The following is a 21,792-nucleotide window of genomic DNA, read 5'->3' on the forward strand; positions in this document are numbered from 1 at the left end:
CCTGAAACTCTCTGATCTGCCACTCACCTGCTTCTGCTCCCATAGGTGGACCTTTCTCATCAGCTGGTGAGATCTGTGATTTAAATGAAATGAGAGTGAACTTTAAAGTCCAATACTATTGCATACAGTTCATTGTTATTTATTCAGTTTCCAGCATAAGTAGCTTTAAATATCGTTAGGAAAGACTCTGTCCTTTGGATCAATTTGATCAATTACTTAAAAAAAATTCAGGCTTTCTACACTTTGCTGTATACTGAGATATTATAATAAGATTGGCAACATCGGGACTTCTTTGTGTCATCAAAGTAAAACTGCATTGGCTAGGAAGCTTATCCCACTCTCCCCAGTAAACTTCAAGCCAGTGCTCTTCTCAAGCAACAAGAAAAAATATATCACATATCTTGTAATTGCTGTTCAAATAGTTTGATCCTGCTCCTATTGAAGTAATGGGAATTTTGCCATTGGGAGCAGGATTGGGTCCTTAGAACTTTGTATTGCTGTAACATTGTAAAACATCTGTAAGCTTACTATTGATTTAACTACAAGGTGAAAGAACGTGGAAAGGAAGCAGTCCTCAGAGACTCTCAATCTATAAATAGCTCAGCTCATCTTAGACCATAACAAAGGCTTTGTTGTTCTGTTATAAACAAAAAAGAAAAGGCCCAGTTTGCCACATGTGATAACAGTGCACTTGATTTTCAAAATAGAAGATCTATAGTGAGTCAGTGCTAATGGGAGGTTCAAGCACCACTTAATTGAAAAGCATCAGGCTTTTTGCCATAAATTACAGCACTCGCCCTTTGCTGCCGAAGACCTGTCTTCTCACTTGTGACCAAAACTCAAGTGTGATGTATTTGATCTGACCGTAAGAAACATAACAAAGGCCACCATGCTACTTGCAGTATGCTTGGAAGTGACCCAGCAGCAGAATAGCTGGGGTATTGTACATAATACTTAACTCTATACAAATTAGGTTTAAAAAGCAGAGCCGAGTGGGGAAGTGTAACTGCTACTCACCAAAACCAACGAAGCTTAAGCAAAATTCCAAAACGGAATGCTTCCTGAACGTTTAGCCTGACTTCCTTTAAAATCTGCCTTTCCTGCAACAGTCAAATCTCTTCTTTAGAGGAGCTCCATGTTAGTCATGGAATGATGTTTGTAGGTCAGGAGGAATTTTAAGCAACAGGACAGTACTAAGAATAGGTAGGCTGCCCCAGTTGGGAAAGGGGAGCCCCTCAATGCATCATGGTGCTTTGTGGATTAGCCAGACCATTTTCCATCTTGATTATTCAAAACTCACAATAAAATTAATGGTTGGTTTCAGAGTAACAGCCGTGTTAGTCTGTATTCGCAAAAAGAAAAGGAGTACTTGTGGCACCTTAGAGACTAACGAATTTATTTGAGCATGAGCTTTCGTGAGCTACAGCTCACTTCATCAGATGCATATCGTGGAAACTGCAGCAGACTTTATATATACACAGAGAATATGAAACAATACCTCCTCCCACCCCACTGTCCTGCTGGTAATAGCTTATCTAAAAGCCATTATAAGCTATTACCAGCAGGACAGTGGGGTGGGAGGAGGTATTGTTTCATATTCTCTGTGTATATATAAAGTCTGCTGCAGTTTCCACGATATGCATCTGATGAAGTGAGCTGTAGCTCACGAAAGCTCATGCTCAAATAAATTCGTTAGTCTCTAAGGTGCCACAAGTACTCCTTTTCTTTTTAATAAAATTAATGTGGACATTCGTTTTGTTGCGAAAGGATAGGAAGGCTGTAATCAGTGGTGAGATGGTTTAGTTTCATAACTTGACACCCAGTTTCCCAAGAGATCCTTTCATTAGATTCCAGCACAACCAGCCATTATTTTAGCTGGAAATCATGACTTCTAGTAGCTGTAATACTCAGGGATCCTGACATAATCTTGCAACAAGAGTGACAGAAATTTACACTGTTACTGTACTTCATGTGTGGCCTGTGCGTCTGGAGGACCAAACCCTGAGAATGACACACCTGATGGGAGAGGTCTCATTATACCACACTCTTGTGAGTGACCAAGCTGAGTTGGGTGCCAGGCTTGCCCTTCTTCCATTACCTCTTCTGGGAGACTGAAGGTTGTTTCACTACTTTGAGATGATCTGCATAAAGTTCCCAAACAGTGGAAAGCCACCTGAGTTGCAGTAAAACCCAGACAGAGAATCAGATTAAAACAAAAAGGGGTGATACACATACGTATGTATATATGGCAACATATTAAATCTCAATCCGCCTTTGCAGAGTTTTAGACAGGGACACCATTACAACATGCTGTCTCTACCTGGAATAGATCTTTCTCTGTATCTCTCAAGCCTTGTAGGTTACTTTGATCTGCCACCCATCATCTCTTTTGCAAACATATATGCATACTCTCCAAGGAGGGATATGGCAGTTTGTCATAGAATTGTATTTCCTAAATCCATCCAGGACTGTTTGCTGCTCTGGACAGTTTGGGTCCTTTATTTTTTTTCTTGTGTCCCTTTTATGGTTTAAGGTTGTCAGTTTTCATGCAATTCGATGGAAGCTGGATACAACTTCTGTTACGCTTCCTAGTTCCTTTCAAAGGTGGATACACCCAAACCGGTTTCCCACACGCACCGCATCGTATTTTAAAAACTTTTCTAACTTTTGAATTCTTGACTTTGCAACCTTCATTTTCTTTAGGGCTGTCAAACAATTTAAAAAAATCTTAATTAATCGTGAGATTGAAAAAATTGTTGCAGTTAATTGCAGTTTTAATCACACTTTTAAACAACAGTAGAATACCCATTTAAATTTAGCTTGGAAGTATGTCATCTGGAATGGTGGTCGAAGCATGAAGGGGCATACAAATGTTTAGTATATCTGGCACATAAATACCTTGCAGTGCTGGCTACAATACTTCCAGGAGGGAGTATGGGTGCCGGAGGGGGTTCATGGCTGGGGCAGGGGGTTGGGATGCCCTAGGGGGTGCGGGGTATGGGCTCCAGGAGGGGGCTCAGAGGGGAAGGGGGTGGAGGTGTGGGCTCTGGAAGGGAGTTAGGGTGCGGGAGGGGGGTTCTGACCTGCGGGAGGGGGTTGCGGTGCGGGATGGAGTTCGGGGTGCAGGCTCTAGCCGGGCAGTGCTTACCTGAGGCGGCTCCTGGTTGGTGGCGCAGCAGGGCTAAGGCAGGTTCCCTGTCTGCCCTGGCTCCGCATGGCTCTCGGAAGCGGCGGTATGTCTGGCTCCTATGCTCAGGGAGGGCTAGGGAGGTTCCATGTGCTGCCCAAGCTCACAGGCACCGCCCCCACAGCTCCCATTGGCTGCAGTTCCCGGCCAATGGGAACTTCGGGGGCAGCACATGGAGCCTCCCTGGCCCACCTTGCGCCTAGGAGCCAGACATGCCACCGCTTCCAGGAGCTGTGTGGAGCCAGGGCAGGCAGGGAGCCTGCCTTAGCCCCGCTGCGCCACTGACCAGACTTTTAATGGATGCTGGCAACCCTACCCTGTCTGCTTAGGGGAGTTGGATGTAGTTAGGTTAAGACTCTTGTTGTCACTTTTGACCATGTATTTCTCCGATAAGCCACTGTACCCCAACATTTTTCACTTGCACAATTTGTGCAGCCTGCATCCTCTCCTGTCACATGGTGAAGTCACATCATTAATATGAGGTCATGTGACCACAAGGCTCAGTTATTGCAGATCCCTCCTGCCAGGCCTTCTCTGGTACTTGGAACTCCTGCAGAATGCAATGGCACTTTAACTCAGTGATTTGAGACACCCTGGCCCATATAATGCAAAAAAGTGTGGAAACATCCCCCACGTGTTTTTCATGTTAGAACAGGAAAATCCCAAATCAAGCTAGGTCTGTACTATGCAGGGAGCTCTCAGATCAACTAAATACAGTTGGCTTAAACAAGTCCACGTTACATGAACGTGTAATTCATTTCTGTAGGGCAATGTCACTCTTTAACATTTATGGGAGAGTTTGGGCTCCCTCTTATGGTTACATTTAAACTTTAAAGGCTTTTTTCCTTTTTCCGCCCAACACAAGTATACTCAGTTTTTTAAAACTAACTCTACAGGAACAATATCATAAGTTATGAAAAATCTACTTAGCTCTTATGCAGAGGTCCTTTGTAGTCTGGAGAATGAAGTTCCTTGGCTTCCTTGTGTTTTGTCTGTATTAAAAATGGGATTGTCTATATATTCTATATCATCCTTTGCTTTCTGTGTCTCTAGGGATCTTGCCTTTGAGAAAGGATTGCAGCATTCTCCCAGAGTAGTTATTTTTCACGTCCAGGCCCATTTTCATTAGTGATGTTGAGCTCCCTGTTTGCACATGGAGCCGAGAACATATTTCTTAGCAAACGTTGGCTTTGTTCAAGTGTTTCAGATGGGCCGCAGCAAGTGACCTTTCTCCCTTTTATTTTTTCCAGTTACCTGTATCTGGCAATTTGATTGACCTTTATGGCAACCAAGGCATGCCTCCTTCAGGACTGAACATCAGCAACTCGTGTCCAGCGAATCTTCCCAATATAAAAAGGGAGCTCACAGGTAAATGATCTTAAAACGTTATCACTTGAAATGATCTGACATGAGGATTTACTTTTTTAAGAGATGTTTTTGAAAATTCAGTTATGCAAACGGAAATTTGGAGGTTCTCGATTCTCCACTTTGTGCATTTCCTAGCAGGCCTGTTAGCTTCCACTACACAGCACAAGAGGGGTGATGTTAACAATGGGGTTAGTTTCCTTTCCATAGATATGTAATCAGTTTGCTTTGTAACAAACAAGGACAGTACTATCATGCGTGGAAATCCAAGGATTTTCATAATCAACCTGCAGAGTAAAACCCTGTAGCATTTAAAAGATAGAAAGCTCTTTGCGTCTCTTACATAGCTACTCTCTAGATTGGATCTATTATATGCTTCTCCGGCTATAGGTGTAATAGCGACTTGAATGAACATGATGCTTCTCGAGAGACTTCATGGAGAAGAATATTGTATGTAATGACTCTGCCAGTGGGAGTGATTGTTAATGATAAGAAAATAATTTGTAATACTGTCAGACTAGGAATGTGGGATCTATAACAAGTGTTAGTTAACCCCTTGCTGCTGCGTTTAGGTGGTCAGGTATTGTGGAATGAATGGATATTTACTCATTTATAGCATAATAAATGTTAAGAATCTTCCAAGAATCTCATCACCTAAGTCGTAAAACAGCCTTTCCTTATATATGAACAGTGCTCTGGTCCCAAACATTTAGATGCATTAGGAAGTAATAGATTGATAAAATCACTTTCCATTGCACCTCCAAGGAAAAGAACATATATTTAAAAAAGACATGAGTTTAAAAAACAGCAACCCAAAAACCTATTCTACTGTTTAAAATACAGATGTATACAGAAGCAAACTGAAGTGAAGCTTTAAGACTCTGCGTGCATTTTAGAGAAGGGAAAGCTTGGATTCTTTGAGGCATTTCTCACTGTCTTAGTTTCACTTTCTTTTTGGGAATGAGGCAGAATAGCTGCTAACCACACTTGGGGGATAGCTCAGCCCACTTGTTAAGTACACCTTATGCACATGTAAAACTGGCTTCAAGCACGTGACCAATTCCTCTTAACAAGAGACATACTCTAAGGACGATCAGGTATTTGGGGACGCAACCTTCAGCGGACATGCCAGAGGCATAGTTTCTTGGCTGCCTACATTCTCACCTATTTGCTAGGTTGGCGTCCTGCAAACTCGCAAGCTAACTGAAGTAAACCACAAATGTTGGGCAGCAGCGAGCTTAAATGTACTCCTGGAACAGTTCTGCACGTGTTGACTCTTCTGGAGGGAGTCCTACCTCTTTGCCAGCGCCGAGGCATTGGCACTGTTTGCTTTCTGACATGTGGTCACGCCACACAAACAAAGCAATGCTTCTCTCAAGGCAGTTGTGGCTGCTAAAATGGTCGCTTGCCTTGGAAGGCCATTAGGATTGCAGTAGAGGTGTAGAGATTCTTAAAAAAGGTAGTCTGATTGCAGACCATAGCAACCAGGTGCAGGATGTTCCACAATGGTGGAAAGTTAGTTGAGCCTCTGGATGCAAGCTAAGCACACAGCCCGAGGGAATACATAGGAAACCAGCCTGACTGGCAGATGCACAGTACAAGGTTGTGTAAGACTTGGGATGTAAAGCAAAAAAAAAAAATCTGTGAATGAGGAATGCTCTTTCAGATGGGGTGTTAAGTCAAGATAAGAGTCAACCTAATTCCAGGCAGTCTCCCTGCCACAATCATCCCTTAGATGGGGGTGGTTCAGAGCAATCGTTTACATACTGTAAGAGCAGAGACGTCTAAATATGTGCTAGCAGGTCATATGCAGGGACTAGCTTCCGGTGTGTGGACAGTGCCTCCCATCTTGTGTGGTACCAGAATGCATATAAAAATATGGAAGCATCTGAAGAATTTCCCTTTAAAAAGCAATTGTCTTGCTGTCGTGTGGGATGGGGGAGTATCAGATCAAATCAGAAAGTAGTGTTTTCTTGAGGACATCAGTTGCTGTAAATGAGGATTTTGTTGTCCCCAGTGTGAACACAGAAACTGAATTCTGATCTCTGCATCCTCAGGGTAGAAAAGCCTTTTGTTCTCCCATAACTGAAGTCTGAAAGTACCCTAATAGTGAGAACCAGGGGTGAAAGTAAGGGGGTACGGGCCGGGATGGCGTACTGGTAAAATGTAGCTGCCAGTACCGGCCCGTACCGCTGACTTTCAAAGCGCTGCCATGCCAGCGCTTTAACATCGCTTGCTGCCCCTTTTGCGCCCCCGGTTCGGCTGCCCTGCCGGGTCCCTACCAGCAGGGCCACCAATGGGGGGAGGGGAGGGGGGGCGCAAAAGGGGCAGCGATGACCCGGCAGGGCCTCCGATGCGGGGTGCAAAAAGGGTAGCGATATTAAAGCTTTAACATCGCTGCCCCTTTTGCCCCCTTCCCCCCCTAGCTGCTGCTGGTGGTGGTGGGGGCAAAAGAAGTAGCTGTCCCGGGGCCGCAATGTAAAAGGGCCCAGGGCTCTGGCTGCTGTTACTGTGTCAGCACCGGCTGGAGCCCTGGACCCTTTAAATCACTGCTGGAGCCCCAGGCAGTGCAGGCCAGGGAGCGCAGATGGACTGGCTGGGGGACACTGACCTCGCCCCCACCCCCAGCCCTACCCCTTCCACCTGAGGCTATGCCCTTCCGGGGGGGCCAGAGCAGCCCTGTACCAGTAAGAGCTGCATTTTACTTTCACCCCTGGTGAGAACATCATAGTCCCTTTTCTGTGTTCAGGAAAACACATCATGATGTTCTGTGGTAGAGCTGCTCCTTGTTTTGTATTGTGTTCCCATGTGATGAGAACAATTATTTGTACTGCAACAGGAATATGTGTAATTGCAGATTTAGAGTGTTTTTAAGCATATTTTTCACACCACCTTTCCTTGTGGGATTTAAACCCTTGGCTTGTCTGCACAGTAGGGCTGAGATGTTCAAATCCAGTGGAAGAATCTCTTCCTCTTTCTAGGTGGCTATGCACATGCCTCTGTAGAACTTTTGGGTTAACTTCTTCCCTGTTGTAAAACTCCCGTGCAGTCACTGTATTTTACTCGGGGATGAATTTCACCTATTGCTTCTAAAACTCCTGAAGTGAAATTTTTTTTTCTGTAGTGCTTGGATAATTCTTGCACGGCTGTGAGCATGTTGCGTCTTAGCATTGTGCTTCAGTACCTTGCTGAAATAGGTCCCTTCTCTTTTCTGAGTCTTGGTCTACACTTAAAGTTAGGTTGACCTAGCAATGTCAATCAGGGGTGCGAAAAAACACATCCCTGACTCAGTTATGATGACATAACCCCAATATAGGCACGGCTGTGTCAATGGAATAGTGCTTCCATCGGCGTAGTTATCATTTTGGGGAGGTGGGATTTCCACATGGATGGAAAAACCCTTTCTGTTTCTGTCAGCCTCCTCTACACCAGGGGTTCTCAGACTTTTTTTTTTTTTTTTTTTTTTTTGCTGAGCCTCTTTGAAAATATTTCAGGCTCTGATGATCTCCTCTTCCCCCCCGCCCCAAAAAGTGATACCAAATTACTGTACATACTCATAGGAGCATTAAATGAAGCATGTAATCACTATCCCTGCAGTCAAAGGCACTGAAGCCTCTCAAAAAGTGTAAAACAACAATATGGTATTGCCACCCTTACGTCTTGCAGCTGCTGTACCCGCCCCCCCCTTCCAGCTTCCCTCCCCCCGGCAATGTCCTCTGTTTGGGAACTTGAAGTATGGTAACCTGAGCAAAGGATCTAAAGGTTATCACAATATTTCTTGTGATCTGACGACCCCTATGCAATAGCTTTGTGATCCCCTTTTGGGTTGGGACCACCAGTTTGAGAAACGCTAGATGGGGTTAAGTCGGCAAAGCTGTGTTAGTATGGTCTCCGTAGTGAGGCCTATCCCTAGCGATAAGATAAATGATGTCAGAAATATGTATGTGCTTTATAAATTGCTGTGTTGGCGTCCTTGACTTTCCAAAATTCTAATGACTTCATTCACGTGCACAGCGTGTATTTTCCCTACAGAGTCAGAAGCAAGGGCGCTGGCTAAAGAGAGGCAGAAAAAAGACAATCACAACTTAAGTAAGTTTCATTATGCTTATATACAATATTTCCTTAATATTTTAGTTGATGGCCCACAGTGAGGAGTAAGGTACACAGAGGATTATTAAGGATTTAATTATTTTTAAAAAGGCATTAAAGCTTTGGGTGGCTTACTGTGCAGTCTTTACACCACTTTGTTATTGGTTATAGCCACAGATGGAACATCTCAAATTCTCTCATATTGATTGCTTAAACCTGCTATTGAATTTAAAACAATATTTTTTAAAACAACTATTTGAGAACAGTTTTATAAACTTATGAGACTATGATCCAAATTCTGAATTCACAGTGGTTTCACCTGCACCAGTGTAACTGAGAATAGACTTTGGCCAGTTGCCTTTGACAAATACGCTATACAAAATTTTACCAGGAAAAAAATCTGTGGTTTAAATGAAAATGTACTGTATACAATCAAATCATATATCTCTTCTTTAAACTTGTGTGCATAAGTATAAGGATATCTGTCTGTCTGTCTGTCTGTCTGTCTGTCTGTCTGTCTGTCTGTCTGTCTTTAAACTTGTGTGCATAAGTATAAGGATGTCTGTCTGTCTGTCTGTCTGTCTGTCTGTCTGTCTGTCTGTCTGTCTGTCTGTCTGTCTGTCTGTCTGTCTGTCTGTCTGTCTGTCTGTCTGTCTGTCTGTTTTTAAGGAGCATACTTTTATATTTACCACCATGAATACATGTGTTTTACTAACTTTAAAATTCTAAAAGGACACTTTAGGATCCTTTATATCATTTCTAAAAACAAGAAACAATCTCATGCCTCTAGTTAGAAAGCAAAACTCCCGACTGGTTTCAATAGCGACGTCTCCTTGATGGCACAGTATGGTTTAAGATTTTTAAATTGGATCATGCAGTGTTTTGAGGAAGTATGGCAAAGTACTTAAAGAATGAGACTGGGATTCAGAACCTTGGGTTATTTTCTGCCTTTCCACTGACAAACTGAATGTTTGTCAGTGCCTTGTATCACAAGTATGTTTATAAAGCTTAAGTGGTGTATCAAGTATTCATGTATATAAGTATAAAGCATGAAGTGTTTTTGAAATCTTTAAATTAAAGGGATTGCATTCTGTAAGCAGAAAGCATTGTTTTTACTAATGTGTATTTCTTTGTTATTTTCCTAAAGTTGAACGAAGGAGAAGATTTAATATTAACGATCGCATTAAAGAATTAGGCACGTTGATACCAAAATCAAATGACCCGTAAGTATGGGACTGTCTCTTCAGTAATGATGATATGTGTGAATTTTTGTTTAAATGTCTTAAGAGTGCCTTTGTGCTCAGTGGCTTACTGTACTTTGGGAGCACATTAAGCTAAACCACCCAAGGGGACTCTGGGCCCCCAGTAAGAGAGTCCACATAGACGGTTAGCGTGGAGTAACTAGTGTGCTTGAAATTCACACCCCCGTTCATTGTGCACTAATTTCCCTGTATAGACAAACCCCTGTAAGGCCACACCACTGAGTCTCTTCACAGCAACTGAAATCTTTAAAGATTTTGACTAATTTTTGTTTGATCCTCCTGGAAAATTGTGTAGATGGTATATCTTAATGAACCATATCAGGCAATGAGTTCGCCTTTGCAGAAGCACTAGTCTGGCCTGCAGGAACTTGGCAGCAGTTGTGTCAGTGAGCACCCAGTGTACTGCCCCACCCTTTCAAAAAACAGGAAAAAAATGTTGCTTTGTTCCGGTTCTCCACATCACTGACTACGAACTTGCCATAAGCATGCCCAGGCTTACACATCCATGCAGAAGTAGCTTTATTAAGTAATTTACTGTAGTTAATTTATCATAACTAGGATACAAATATATAAAGGTTATGAAACCTTCATGTTCCAGGACGAAAGCCCATCATGAAAGGGCTGAATCCGTGTCCACTGAAGTCAGTGGAGTATTACCATTGATTCAGTGGATGTCAGATCACGTGCTTCCCACTAACAGCCTGGGGTAGGAGGAAACTTTCCTCCTGGCATGTTGACACATAACTGTTCCCTGTGGAGGTTTTAGATCCTCTTCCTCTGATACTGGCTACTATGGGATAAGATACTGGACCAAGTGGACCATTGTTTTGATTGGTATGGCAATTCAAATAGAAAATAATAATGCTCCCAAGCGGATAGTCCTCTCAAGTTTAAAAAAAAAAAAAAAAAATGGAATCCAGGCTGGTACTTACCTCCTGTTCTAGTACATGAATTGGGAGTTCCTGGTCCCTGATGCAGAACCCAGAACAGGATTCCTGCTGGCTACTGAGCTGAGCCAGATGCTATCCATGTTCCAGTAGACCTAAATCTTATCTTGACATGCTGATTCTCCACCATCCACAAAAGGGCAAACCCACATAAGTACCGTCATGATGGGCTTGGACAGGGGGGTTAAAATATCTTCACATTCCAGTACAATGCCTTCAAGCAATCCATGTATCCTAACCCTCTTGCGAGGACCAGGCACCAGAGGCATTAATTAGGCCTTTTCTACATGGGGGAAAACTGACTGCCATGGTGGTTCTGCAAAAACTCCTCCATGTGGACACTACTCCCAAATAAAAGTGATTTTATTCCAGAATAATTACTCCACTTCAGAAGAATAGCAGTCCCAGATTAGAAGCATCTATTCTGGACGTGTGTCCACACAGGGAGCTATTCTGGAATAGCTATCGTAGAATAGCTTTTTCAGCAGTAACTATGCCGGTCAATTTCTCCATGTAAAGAATCCCTTATACAGTGTCTCTTGCAATTTTTAAAAGAGTATTGTGAGGTACACCCCTTACAGAAACTACTTAATTGTGAACACTGCCAGTGTATTCCCCTAGATCGAAGCCCTGTTCAGCAAATGAATGTGAACCTGAAGAGTAGGCACTTGCCTCAATTCCTGGTCAACCCATTTAGAAAGAGAGATCCTTGAGGTGGCTGCCATTCCTGAAATAGGCTTGTCCTTGCGTTGAAATCGCTGTACATAAAGCAAAGATCTGACCCTATGGACTCATTAATGATCCCGGTGAAGGTGTTAATCCTGGTGTCTTGACCAAACTCCAGTTGGGGTGATGGAAGTGAGCAGGTACTTTATCCAAGGAGTGCAGGATTTGGGTCATTTGTATTTTGAAATCTCTTCTGCTCTCCACTCGCAACAAAGCTTTATCAGTATATGCTAGTATCAAAACTGGAAAGTTATTGTTCCCTCCAGAGGAAAATTGATGGAGTAACTTGATCAACCCATATCTCTTGAGACGATGACCTATGTCCATTTTACATTACCACAGAAAGTCACTATACACAACGATTCTTGATTCTTCATGAATGATCACCGAGAAAGAATTGGTCGGTTCACAGTTCACTCTGTTCCCATTCTTGATACAGAGATGGGATAATCTAGAGAGAGCTCATTTGTTTTTGCTATCCTGAAGACTGAAAATAATGTTCTATATTTCTCTCTTCATAAGTGTCTTGGTGCCATGGAGTAAGTAAATAAAGCAGGGCATTAGCTACGTAAGCATTTATCAAGTGATTCAACATATTACTTGAGACCAAGTGATTGCAATATTAATCAGAAGAGCAAAGATCAGTATGCTGAAGTTCGTAAAGGATGCGCACACAAAGCTGAATAGTTTTAAAATATACTTGTCTGTCTCTTTAACAGTTTAAAAAAAAAAATAAAGTAAAAACGTTCCCTCCCAGCACTACGACTTGGTCTTTGTCCCGCACGTTACATAACGTGTCTCTTCCTCTTTCCCTACTAAGGAATCCCTGGAAAATGCACCCTCAGTTGCATCATCATCAGTCATGTGTGAGATTGTGTGACAACATGTTAGATCTGAGCCTTGCTACTGTGTATACGTTTTAATTGTGTGATCGCGTGATAAGACCCTACTAGGAAAAACTGGGCCCTAATCAGTGCGACCAGATACTTCCCAATGAAACCTTTTAATTCTAGTGTCTTTCCAGCCAAGGTAGGATTCCACAGGGGAGGCTGTTTGTGTGTGCACTCTCACGAGCAAAGGAGTAGCAGGCACTCCTAGCTAACGCACGAATTCTGTGTGCTGGCTGGCTGGAGGGCTCACCACACCCCCTAATCAGCAGATCACTTCCCTTTGGTCCAGTGTGGAGCAGGTCACCCTGGCCTGTGGCGGCGTGTAGCGTGCAGACGCTGCGCACCCACCTGGCAAGGGTATAAACAGCAGTGTAGATGGTGTGGCTGAACTGAGTAAAGTAAAATGTCCTGCACTCCTGAACCCTCAAGGTTTATACCCAACATGGCTTTCTACACATCCGAGCAATGCTGCCCACATCCTTACTGCTATTTTTGATAGTGGAGTGTCCAGCTGCCTCATTGTTGCTGGAGCCTTTCCGCGCCACAATGAAAGGCTCTTGTAGTGGGGAAAGGGCCTGACAGCCGGGAGGCAGCAGGGAAAGGCTCTGGCCAGAGGGAAGGCTCTGCCCTGCCAGAGCCTTTCCCTGCTTTGCCTAGCTACCCCCTGCAGTGACAAGTGTGGACGCAGCCTGCCTTTCCCCGCTGATAGCAATGACATGTGTAAGGCCTGTACTTTACACGGTGCTGTAAATGTAGACTTAGCCTCTGAGTGGGTGTTTTAGTGGCTCAAGAGGGTCTAGGAATCTTGCATAGGAGGGTGTCCAAGGCTCCCATGCTCTTTTCTCTCAGTCAGTAACACGTCTTTGCAGTTCAGGGCTAGAGTTGGCCATTAGCGAATGGGAGTTTAACTATGTTGTTCAAAGATCAAAGCTGAAATCCAGCATTGCTCATTCAGAGGTGGGGTATGATGGGAGGTAGTCAAGCAGCCTCTCAGATGTCACTGAAAGCCAAGTGAGTCCTCTCATCTTTAGCTATTCTGTCCCTTGGCACTAGTGCACTAGAATGAGATCTATGTGAAACTTGAATCCTTGAATACTGTAATTTACCATCCCTGCAGTTTCATTCCCATGAGAAAGCAATGGTGAGCATGTGTCCTCTTCAGTAATTACGTGAATCCAAATCCCGTACGGTAGACTGCCTGCTAATGAGTTGCCCTCTGGCTCCCCCTAGTGTATTACACGCAGCTCTTTTCAAAGTCGATACTTTGTAATACTATAATTCTGTCAGATGTGGTGTAACTTGTGCTGTTAAACATCACTGCAGCTCTGCTCTACGTTTTGGCAGGGGAATTAGTTATCAGTGAGCTTGGGTAAGAGGTTGATTTTTTTTCCAACACTACTTTTATAGGGACATGCGTTGGAATAAGGGCACTATTTTAAAAGCGTCGGTGGACTATATCCGCAAACTGCAGAGAGAACAACAACGCACAAAAGAACTTGAGAACAGGCAGAAGAAATTAGAACATGCCAACAGACATCTATTGCTCAGAATACAGGTTTGCTGATAAATACATTATGAATGCATTTAACAGTTGTATGTATGTATATCATTCACATCTATTTGCTACAAGGAAATGCCAGCTTACTATGTAACTTAGAGGGAGCCATATTGCTGGTCCTGCAATATCTATGATTAATGCTGAGTTGAACTTGTAGAGTTCTTGGTCCTCCCTTTACCAGAGGAGACAAGCTATGTTATAGGAGGAACTTTAAAAAGTTAGACGCTTCTGGATAGCAGATAATTCTCTAGCCTTTTTGTAAAACATTTGTAGTTTAGTGTGTCTCTGCTCTCACCACACAACTTGAAGCACTGCAAACTACACTGGGCATTATTAGGTTGTAGATAAGATGAGGAGTCCAGTCCTGCTCTCATTGAAGGCAGAGAAATATTTGCCATTGACTCCAGTAAGAGCAGGATGAGCCCAAGGTTCCATATTCTATATGGAGCAGTTGTCAATATGGTCAAGTTAGTTCAAATGCCTTTTGACTGAAAACTACTAATGGTTTTCCTCTCACATGACACTGCTTCCTAAACAGAGCAGTCGAGTGGAATGATGTTCTACAAATTCACATGGAGCACCACCGCTAGGCACAGGTTGTCCCAGAGATCTGCAGATAGCAGGAATCCTCCATGTAAGGTTGTCTCCCTGTCCTCTGCAAGGGAGAAGGGAATGATGCTACATTAACAGCCTCCTCCCTGGTAGTCTGCAGGAGCCTCTCAGCCGCTGCTCTGCACAGAGTGAGTTTAGTGGGGCTTGGAGGCAAAGGGGGGAACAGGATACCAGCCTTGTTCTGCAGCACCATCCTTTGAAAGCCACCAGGCTGGCAGCTCTACTTCCCTGCTTTGTGCGTCCCCTTTGTGTCTAGTACGGAGCTGCTGCAGGGAGAGCCCGCCAATGGGTGCATGTCTAGTAAAAAAAAAAAAAAAATACATTGAACAGTAAATTAAACAATGCTCTGATGAAAGCCAGGGGGATTTTCACCAGAGGAAGGAATATACTGTGGTGATGGTGTCTTTTTTTGGTCCAGGAGAGCACCTCAGTTTCCCCTATGAATAGCAGGACTACCACACTTTATTTTGGTGGCTCTATTTATGGTAGTTACAGATTTAAATAATACAAAAAGATGTGGTGTAACTGTCGTCATGGCTCTGATCTGTAAGGCTTTGCTGTGGTTGCTATCAGCACTGCTGATCTGGATATCCATTGAGAACTTAAGTTGCTGGTGTGCTTGAAGACATCTTGATCATATTGCCTGTGAAATTTGTTTTTGGCAATGAGATGGTTCTCCAGGAAAAGTCTGGCAGTGGTCTGCCACCATTGACTCTCTGCAGACTTTTAATTGAGCGAATGGTATTTAAGTAGTGATCTCGGGTGGAGGAAGTTCGGGAGGGGGGTATGATAGCTATATCAAGTCCAATTCTTGCAGCAGTTGTTGCTCTCGTAGTGAGATGGGAGTTGCTGAGAGGGTGATGCGGTTTATAAGTGTCCATCGGAAATTGTACATCAAAGATGTATCAACAGCATTACACTTCATCTTTGCTTTCAGCTTTTATTTGTGTCTGTTGCCTTCTTTACAGGAACTTGAGATGCAGGCTCGAGCACATGGACTTTCTCTTGTCCCATCTACAGGCCTTTGCTCACCAGATGTGGTAAACCGGGTCATCAAGCAAGAACCTGTCATTGACAACTGCAACCAAGATGTATTGCAGCACCACTCAGATTTATCTTGCACGACTACCCTTGATCTTACTGATGGTACCATAACTTTCAACGATAACCTAGGATCCTACAGTGTCCCCACAAAAGTGGGATCCAAACTGGAAGATATTTTGATGGACGATACTCTCTCCCCTGTAGGAGTTACTGACCCACTCCTTTCCTCAGTGTCTCCTGGAGCTTCAAAAACAAGTAGCAGAAGAAGCAGCATGAGCATGGAAGATACTGATCATGCTTGTTAGCAGATAATTGGCATGGCCTCTCATAAACTGCTTCATTTCTTAATCAGTAGATTAAATAATTTACATTTTTAGGGTTTTTTTTGATTTTCTTTTAATATTAATCTACTTTCGCTTCATCAATAGCCCAGTATATATATTATATATATTTTTGAATTTTGTGAAAAGACTTGTATATTCTATTTTAAAAGTACCAATGCCTCCAAAATATTGTACAACACATGTACAGTATTTGTGAACTGGATTCGCCAAGAACTTTGAACTGGTCAAATCTACTCAAAGCAATAGAATTACAAATCAAAACAGTCTGTTTCTATTCAGGGGAAACTTACAAGTTATTTACTTGGAAACTAAATGTAAAGCTTAAAAAAAAAAAAAAAAAGAGAGAGAATGTGAAGAAACCAAAAATATCCACTTTGTAACCATGTTGTGTTGATTTAATAGTGCTGCCTTAAAGATACAGTATCCTTCAAACTTAGTTTAGTCTTTATCACAAGATATTTAAAATAAATCACTATTCTACTTTAATAATAATAAAACTAGCATTAACACATACTGATTGTTGATTCCAATATGAAATGTTCCTGATGATGATGCTAGAAATGAAGGAGAGAGTGTAGGGAAGCATGAATCTGTCTCAGTTTCTTGGAGTGTTGTTGTTTCCTACTCTCAACTGAAAGGGTTTCCCTTCTGCTCCTACTTCAAGCTTTTCTTTAAAGGCTTTTATTTTGCAAAGGAGACCTAGAATTGTTTATCAACAATAAAACAGAGGAGCACTGTAAGATGGTATACATTTTCAGACAAAATTCAATACATTTTATCAACTGGGCACATTTTGTTGTATATTTCTAACTGGCCTTTTATTTTTATTTTTTTTTTGTGTTGTACAGGTTTTTCATTTGCATGGATTCTTTAGTTATCCTCATGTTTTTGTTTTGTTTTTAAATATAGTTGTATTTCATTTATAAGAATATGCCTCTTAATATTACAACAATTTTTTGACATGTTTAAAACTCACTGGAGGTTTTCTGCATTCTTTGTAAACACTTGAAAGAAAGCTTTTATGCAGGATCCTGTGTATTGAGAGATTTTGAGAATATTTTGTATATTACAGTCTCACTTTGGAAATATTTTTAAACCCAATTGAAGGTGTAGTACAGATTTAGACTAGGTAGCAAAACAAAGCTCTGTAGAGAAAATGAACTTACATATTTATTTTTAGTGATACAGAAAGAATAGTAATATGCTTTGAAGCCTAATAACTATATAGTTAATATGCCCCTTAGAGTAATTAAATTGGTGTTTTATTTCAGCAATGTGGCTGGTTTAAAAGAGTAAATATACTGTATCTTAAAATAACTGTTACTTTATAACTGTTGTATTAATTTAACTTGCAACAATGTTGTAAAAGTAGGTTTGGTGCATTATCTACGCAAGTGTAGTCCTATGCAATAACAGTAGTTACAATTGTATTATATCAAACCTAAAAGTTTTTACAAAGATGACAGATGGTGTTATGAGCCAGACTGACCGACTGGATTTCTCAGTAGCAGCCTGCAGTTGAAATGTGTCAGAAAAGCATCTCGTTCAGAATGAAGTGCCTTAAATTGTTGTAGTCTTCTTGGACGAGCACTGACTGAAGTGTGGCATAGGAGGAAGTTTTGGGGTGATAGTTATAGGAAATTGGAGTGTAGCCTGGTACCCTCTGTAGAAAACAAGAGCATCCCATTCTCTTTGTGCTACACTGGAAAGATATGTATAATATATAAAAATTAAAATCTTGTTTAGTGATTGAGTGCCAACGTGGCAGACTTGATCAAGAAGCCTTGGTCATGGCTGTTTAATAGTGTTCTGAAATCAAATGTGAATATAGTGGTGATGTTGAAAGACGGAGGACAAAACATCAGGAGTTTTAATGGAAGGTTCATACTGATGGATGCTGCATCTTTCACATATACATTTGGTTATGAAAAATCCTTGAAACCACTGGTGCCCAGTCCTGCTCTCATGGAAGCCAATAGGAGTTTTTTGTTTGACAATGGGAGTGCATGACTGGGCCTGTTATCAGCTCTGCTGCTTTCTATTCTGGTACTTGGGGTGGATTGGGTCTTTGAGAGGGAAATCTCCTATGTGGCCGATATGGAAGACTGGTCTAGTTTACTATGTAGTCCTGCCTTGAGTGCAGGGCACTGGACTAGATGACCCCTCAAGGTCCCTTCTAGTCCTACACTTCTATGATTCTATATTCTTGACATCCTTTCTTATATTTGTATAGCTCTTTCACTGGTTAGTTATGCGGTTCTTTGTTTCTGTTTGAATAGCTAAGTGTATATTAGCTTTGATAATCACCAGATTTGTCACTTTTCGGGAGGGGCAAGAGTCAGCCCACAGTGTTACAACAAATGCCTGTTCTTCCTAGCCCGTTTTTTGGACTGTTTTCTGTATCTGCTAGAGCAGTGGTTTCCAAACTGTGGCCCAGAGGCACTGCACGTGTGTCTCCAGCAATCCTTATTGCAGCCCGTCACCATCTTCACTGCAGTTAAGATGCTCATGTATCCTGGGTGGCTCATTGCACAGCAGCTGTGCCATAGTTTAGCAACTGTGCATGCAGTCACTTTCTCTTGTTGTTGCAATATGTTAACGGTGACAGATGAAGGAAATAACAGCAGGAAAAAGAGTGGCGATAGCTCTAATGCAAGGTCATATACGCCCCTTCAAAGGAAAAGGGTGAGCAAAAGCCAAAAATGGGATGCCCAAGGTCATTTGGGCGTTGTAACCAGAAAAATCCATTCAAGATGGCCCCAACCTGGATACCGTGTTGGGTACCATGCTGTGATCTATATAGAAGTGGGGCCTGGATGTAGGGTATGCAAATATGCATCATGCTTATTTGATCCCTGTGTGGACTAAAATGAAACCCTGATCCCCTGCCCTCGTGCAATTTGTAGATGGTCCCCATATGTTTAGAAATTGACAAAAATATGATTCCTTACCAAGATCAGGATTTCTCTGGATAAACATTACTATGGCCCCCAGCAGCCATATCATGCTGTATGTAGCCGGTAGCTTATCTCCAAGATAGCACACTGTACATAACACTCAACTTTGGCCTTTTTCTCAACTCCTCCTACGCTTCCTTAGGTTGCACCCCCATTTTTGGATATTGCAGCTCTTCTGCATGCAAGCATGTGAGTGTTCTGATTTGGTACGCCAGGAGGAGGCCTGGACTTTTCAGGCAGTTAAGTTCTGATGCCCTTATTCTCTCTACGGTACATGCACCATGGAGCATATGGCCCTTAATGTTTTACATGTGGAGTAACTACAGACAGGCAAAGAGTCAGCAGCTTGAGGCAAGGCATTGCATCAGCAAGATGGAGCAGCAGCCCTAGGACAGTTATTGCCCAAAGCTTCAATCTGTAATGACTGTATGGCCCACGTGCCAGGGAAATGGATTACCAAACAATTCTCACTTTGCCAAAACCATGCAACAAATATGAACGCATAGAATATAATGAAGTTCTTTATTGTTTTTAGACTATAGCAATATTAACTCTGCCGCCTATAAAAGCAAATAGGAAGTGTACAAGGAAAAAAAAAAGCAAAGCACAAAATAATGCACTTACATTCGTTTTTTTTTTTTTTTTTTTTTACATAAAATGCACTGGGGAGAAGCAGATATTGATAATATAAAATACCTATATTTCTTGAAAAGGTGACATTAATTACTGCCTCTTGCTATGATGCTTGGTACTGTAATGTTGTTGATATTCACCTGCTGTTGAGTGCAGCAATAATTTGTGTATGGTCCATAGCACTGTAAATTATGGATCGATAGTAATGTATCCAATGAAATACTTTGAACTGTTGTTCTTCATAGATGGATTAAAGCATTTGGTTTTTCACATCCTCTGTGTAAGCCACTTGTGTTCAGTGTAAGTGAATCTTGGTTGTAAATGTCTTTAAGGCTCTCAACAGTACATGTCACATTCGTGACTTAGTCACTGACAGATTGTGCCAAAGTTTTTAAAGCGACAGTAATAAGTGATTTTAGTTCTTACTGTGTTGTTGCAACCTTTGTTTTGTATTATTTATTGTATTGCAGTAGTGCCTACGAGTCCCAGTCATGGAGCAGGACGCCATTGTGCTAGGCACTGTACAAACACAGTACAAGGACACTTCCTCCCCGGAAAAATTTACAATCTAAGCATAAAACAAAAAACAACTGGTCACTACAGACGAATGTCGTCCTCTTGGAATCTGATGACAGCTGCCTTTTGCCCCTCAACTCCATTCAAACTACAGCTGCTAAGATAGTCTTCCCGGCTCATTGCTCTGACTACTTCACCCTACAATGGGCTCGCCCTCGTCTGTAGCATGAAGCACAGCATCTTTGTCCTAACATCCCATCCCTCCCTACAGTATTCAGCTGCATCCGCATTGTTGTGAGGTTGACTTTGCTGTAAGTGTGTCAGCCTTGAGCATCCAAAGTTCCCACAAGCCTCTGAGCTTGTGGGAAAGATCCCACTTGATATCTGCATCCTCTAGCCATTGAAATCACTTAAAGCCACCTCAGACTGCAGAGAGATGTAATTTTGTGCCTAAATTTGTGAAAATTCTTAGGCTTTAGGAATAGAATGCATTGGTTTATCTAGGCATGTAATTTTTTTAAAAAACCTCTTTTATATCACCCTATTTAAAGAGCTAAAGTCAGGTTCCTTTATGACTTCTGTTACCTATACTAGCATGCTTTAGTCCAGTACTTTAAGGATCCGATACAGGACTTGAACTGGTGTTAGAAGCAGCCTGTCTACAATCCTTAGCCAGACCGAAACTTCTGACCTCTGATTAGAAGGGTTTTTACTTAATAACATGGAGTGCACTGGCTTACAACTTTTTGAAATGTGTGATTATCTTGAAGATTATGGGCCACTCTTTTGCTGGCCTAACTCCATTGACTTCAGAGGCTTTTGTCAGCAGCAAATGTGGCCCCTAATTTTTAAGAGCAGCAGAAAGCAAGTATTCTCTCTTGCACAGAAGGGTAAGTGAAGCACAGAGATGAAGCAATAGGCCTAGGCTTACAAAGGAAGCCTGTGGCAGAGGTGAATCCAACTCTTCTGAGTCCCAAGCCACTGCTTTAACGGCAGGACTAGAATTCCTATCAAATGTGACTTCATCTGTGCAACTGAAGCCTGTATAAGCATTTCTGGCATTGAGTGATGCTTTTTGTATACTGGGCAGAAATGCACTACCAAGCAAGACAAAAGCTGTTACTATGAGTGTGGCATAGAGAGCATTTCAGAGTGAGCGCTGTGAGCTTTAGGAAGCTTCAATCCTCATCTGAAGGGCAATGATTTGGCCTGTCTAATACGGATGGGTAGTAGGGACAAGATCATAGGTTTGCATCTCAGCACACATGCATATGACTATGTGATGACCTGAATTCCAGATGTCTTCCCTAGGAGTTTAGCGTATGACTGTACGGTGTTGTAATTGTCTTCTATAAAACTGGAGACTAGGGCCCAGTTCTTAAGGTGAAAACTGGTGAAGGAAGAGTGACTACATGACCCTTGGGGTTAGTTTGTCGTCTGTAGTTTGAGGGCTTGCTTGCTTGCTGTGTGCTTGCTTGCTGTGTGCCTGCTTGACTGAAATTTATAGTGTGGTCTGTGTTGGGGGACCCTGCCCTGAGCCTCGTGGCCTGATACGCAAGGCTGAGAGCTACTTAACGAGGCTTTGATCCGTAATCCGTTTAGGATCAATAAACCAGGGGACAGGGATAGTCAAGGAAAACGGGTTTAAAAAGCCAGCTCCTA

General features: G+C 42.3%; 1 protein-coding gene across 7 annotated transcripts in view; it reads left to right on the top strand.

The window, feature by feature from the left end:
• Window positions 1–19,886, top strand: part of MITF (melanocyte inducing transcription factor) — a 166,580-nt gene extending 146,694 nt beyond the window's left edge. For 5 of the 7 annotated variants that reach the window (XM_077821303.1, XM_077821307.1, XM_077821305.1 and 2 more), the window contains exons 6-10: window positions 4,438–4,555; window positions 8,567–8,641; window positions 9,789–9,864; window positions 13,874–14,021; window positions 15,605–19,886. In XM_077821303.1, the coding sequence (XP_077677429.1) occupies window positions 4,438–4,555; window positions 8,567–8,641; window positions 9,789–9,864; window positions 13,874–14,021; window positions 15,605–15,985 (798 nt within the window). In that variant the 3' untranslated portion in view covers window positions 15,986–19,886. The remainder of the gene's footprint in view (window positions 1–4,437; window positions 4,556–8,566; window positions 8,642–9,788; window positions 9,865–13,873; window positions 14,022–15,604) is intronic. The other 2 variants (XM_077821304.1, XM_077821309.1) reach the window with 2 other exon arrangements.
• Window positions 19,887–21,792: the final 1,906 nt, after the last annotated feature.

Source organism: Eretmochelys imbricata, chromosome 7 (genome assembly GCF_965152235.1).
Source record: "Eretmochelys imbricata isolate rEreImb1 chromosome 7, rEreImb1.hap1, whole genome shotgun sequence".
Taxonomy (NCBI): Eukaryota; Metazoa; Chordata; order Testudines; family Cheloniidae; genus Eretmochelys; species Eretmochelys imbricata.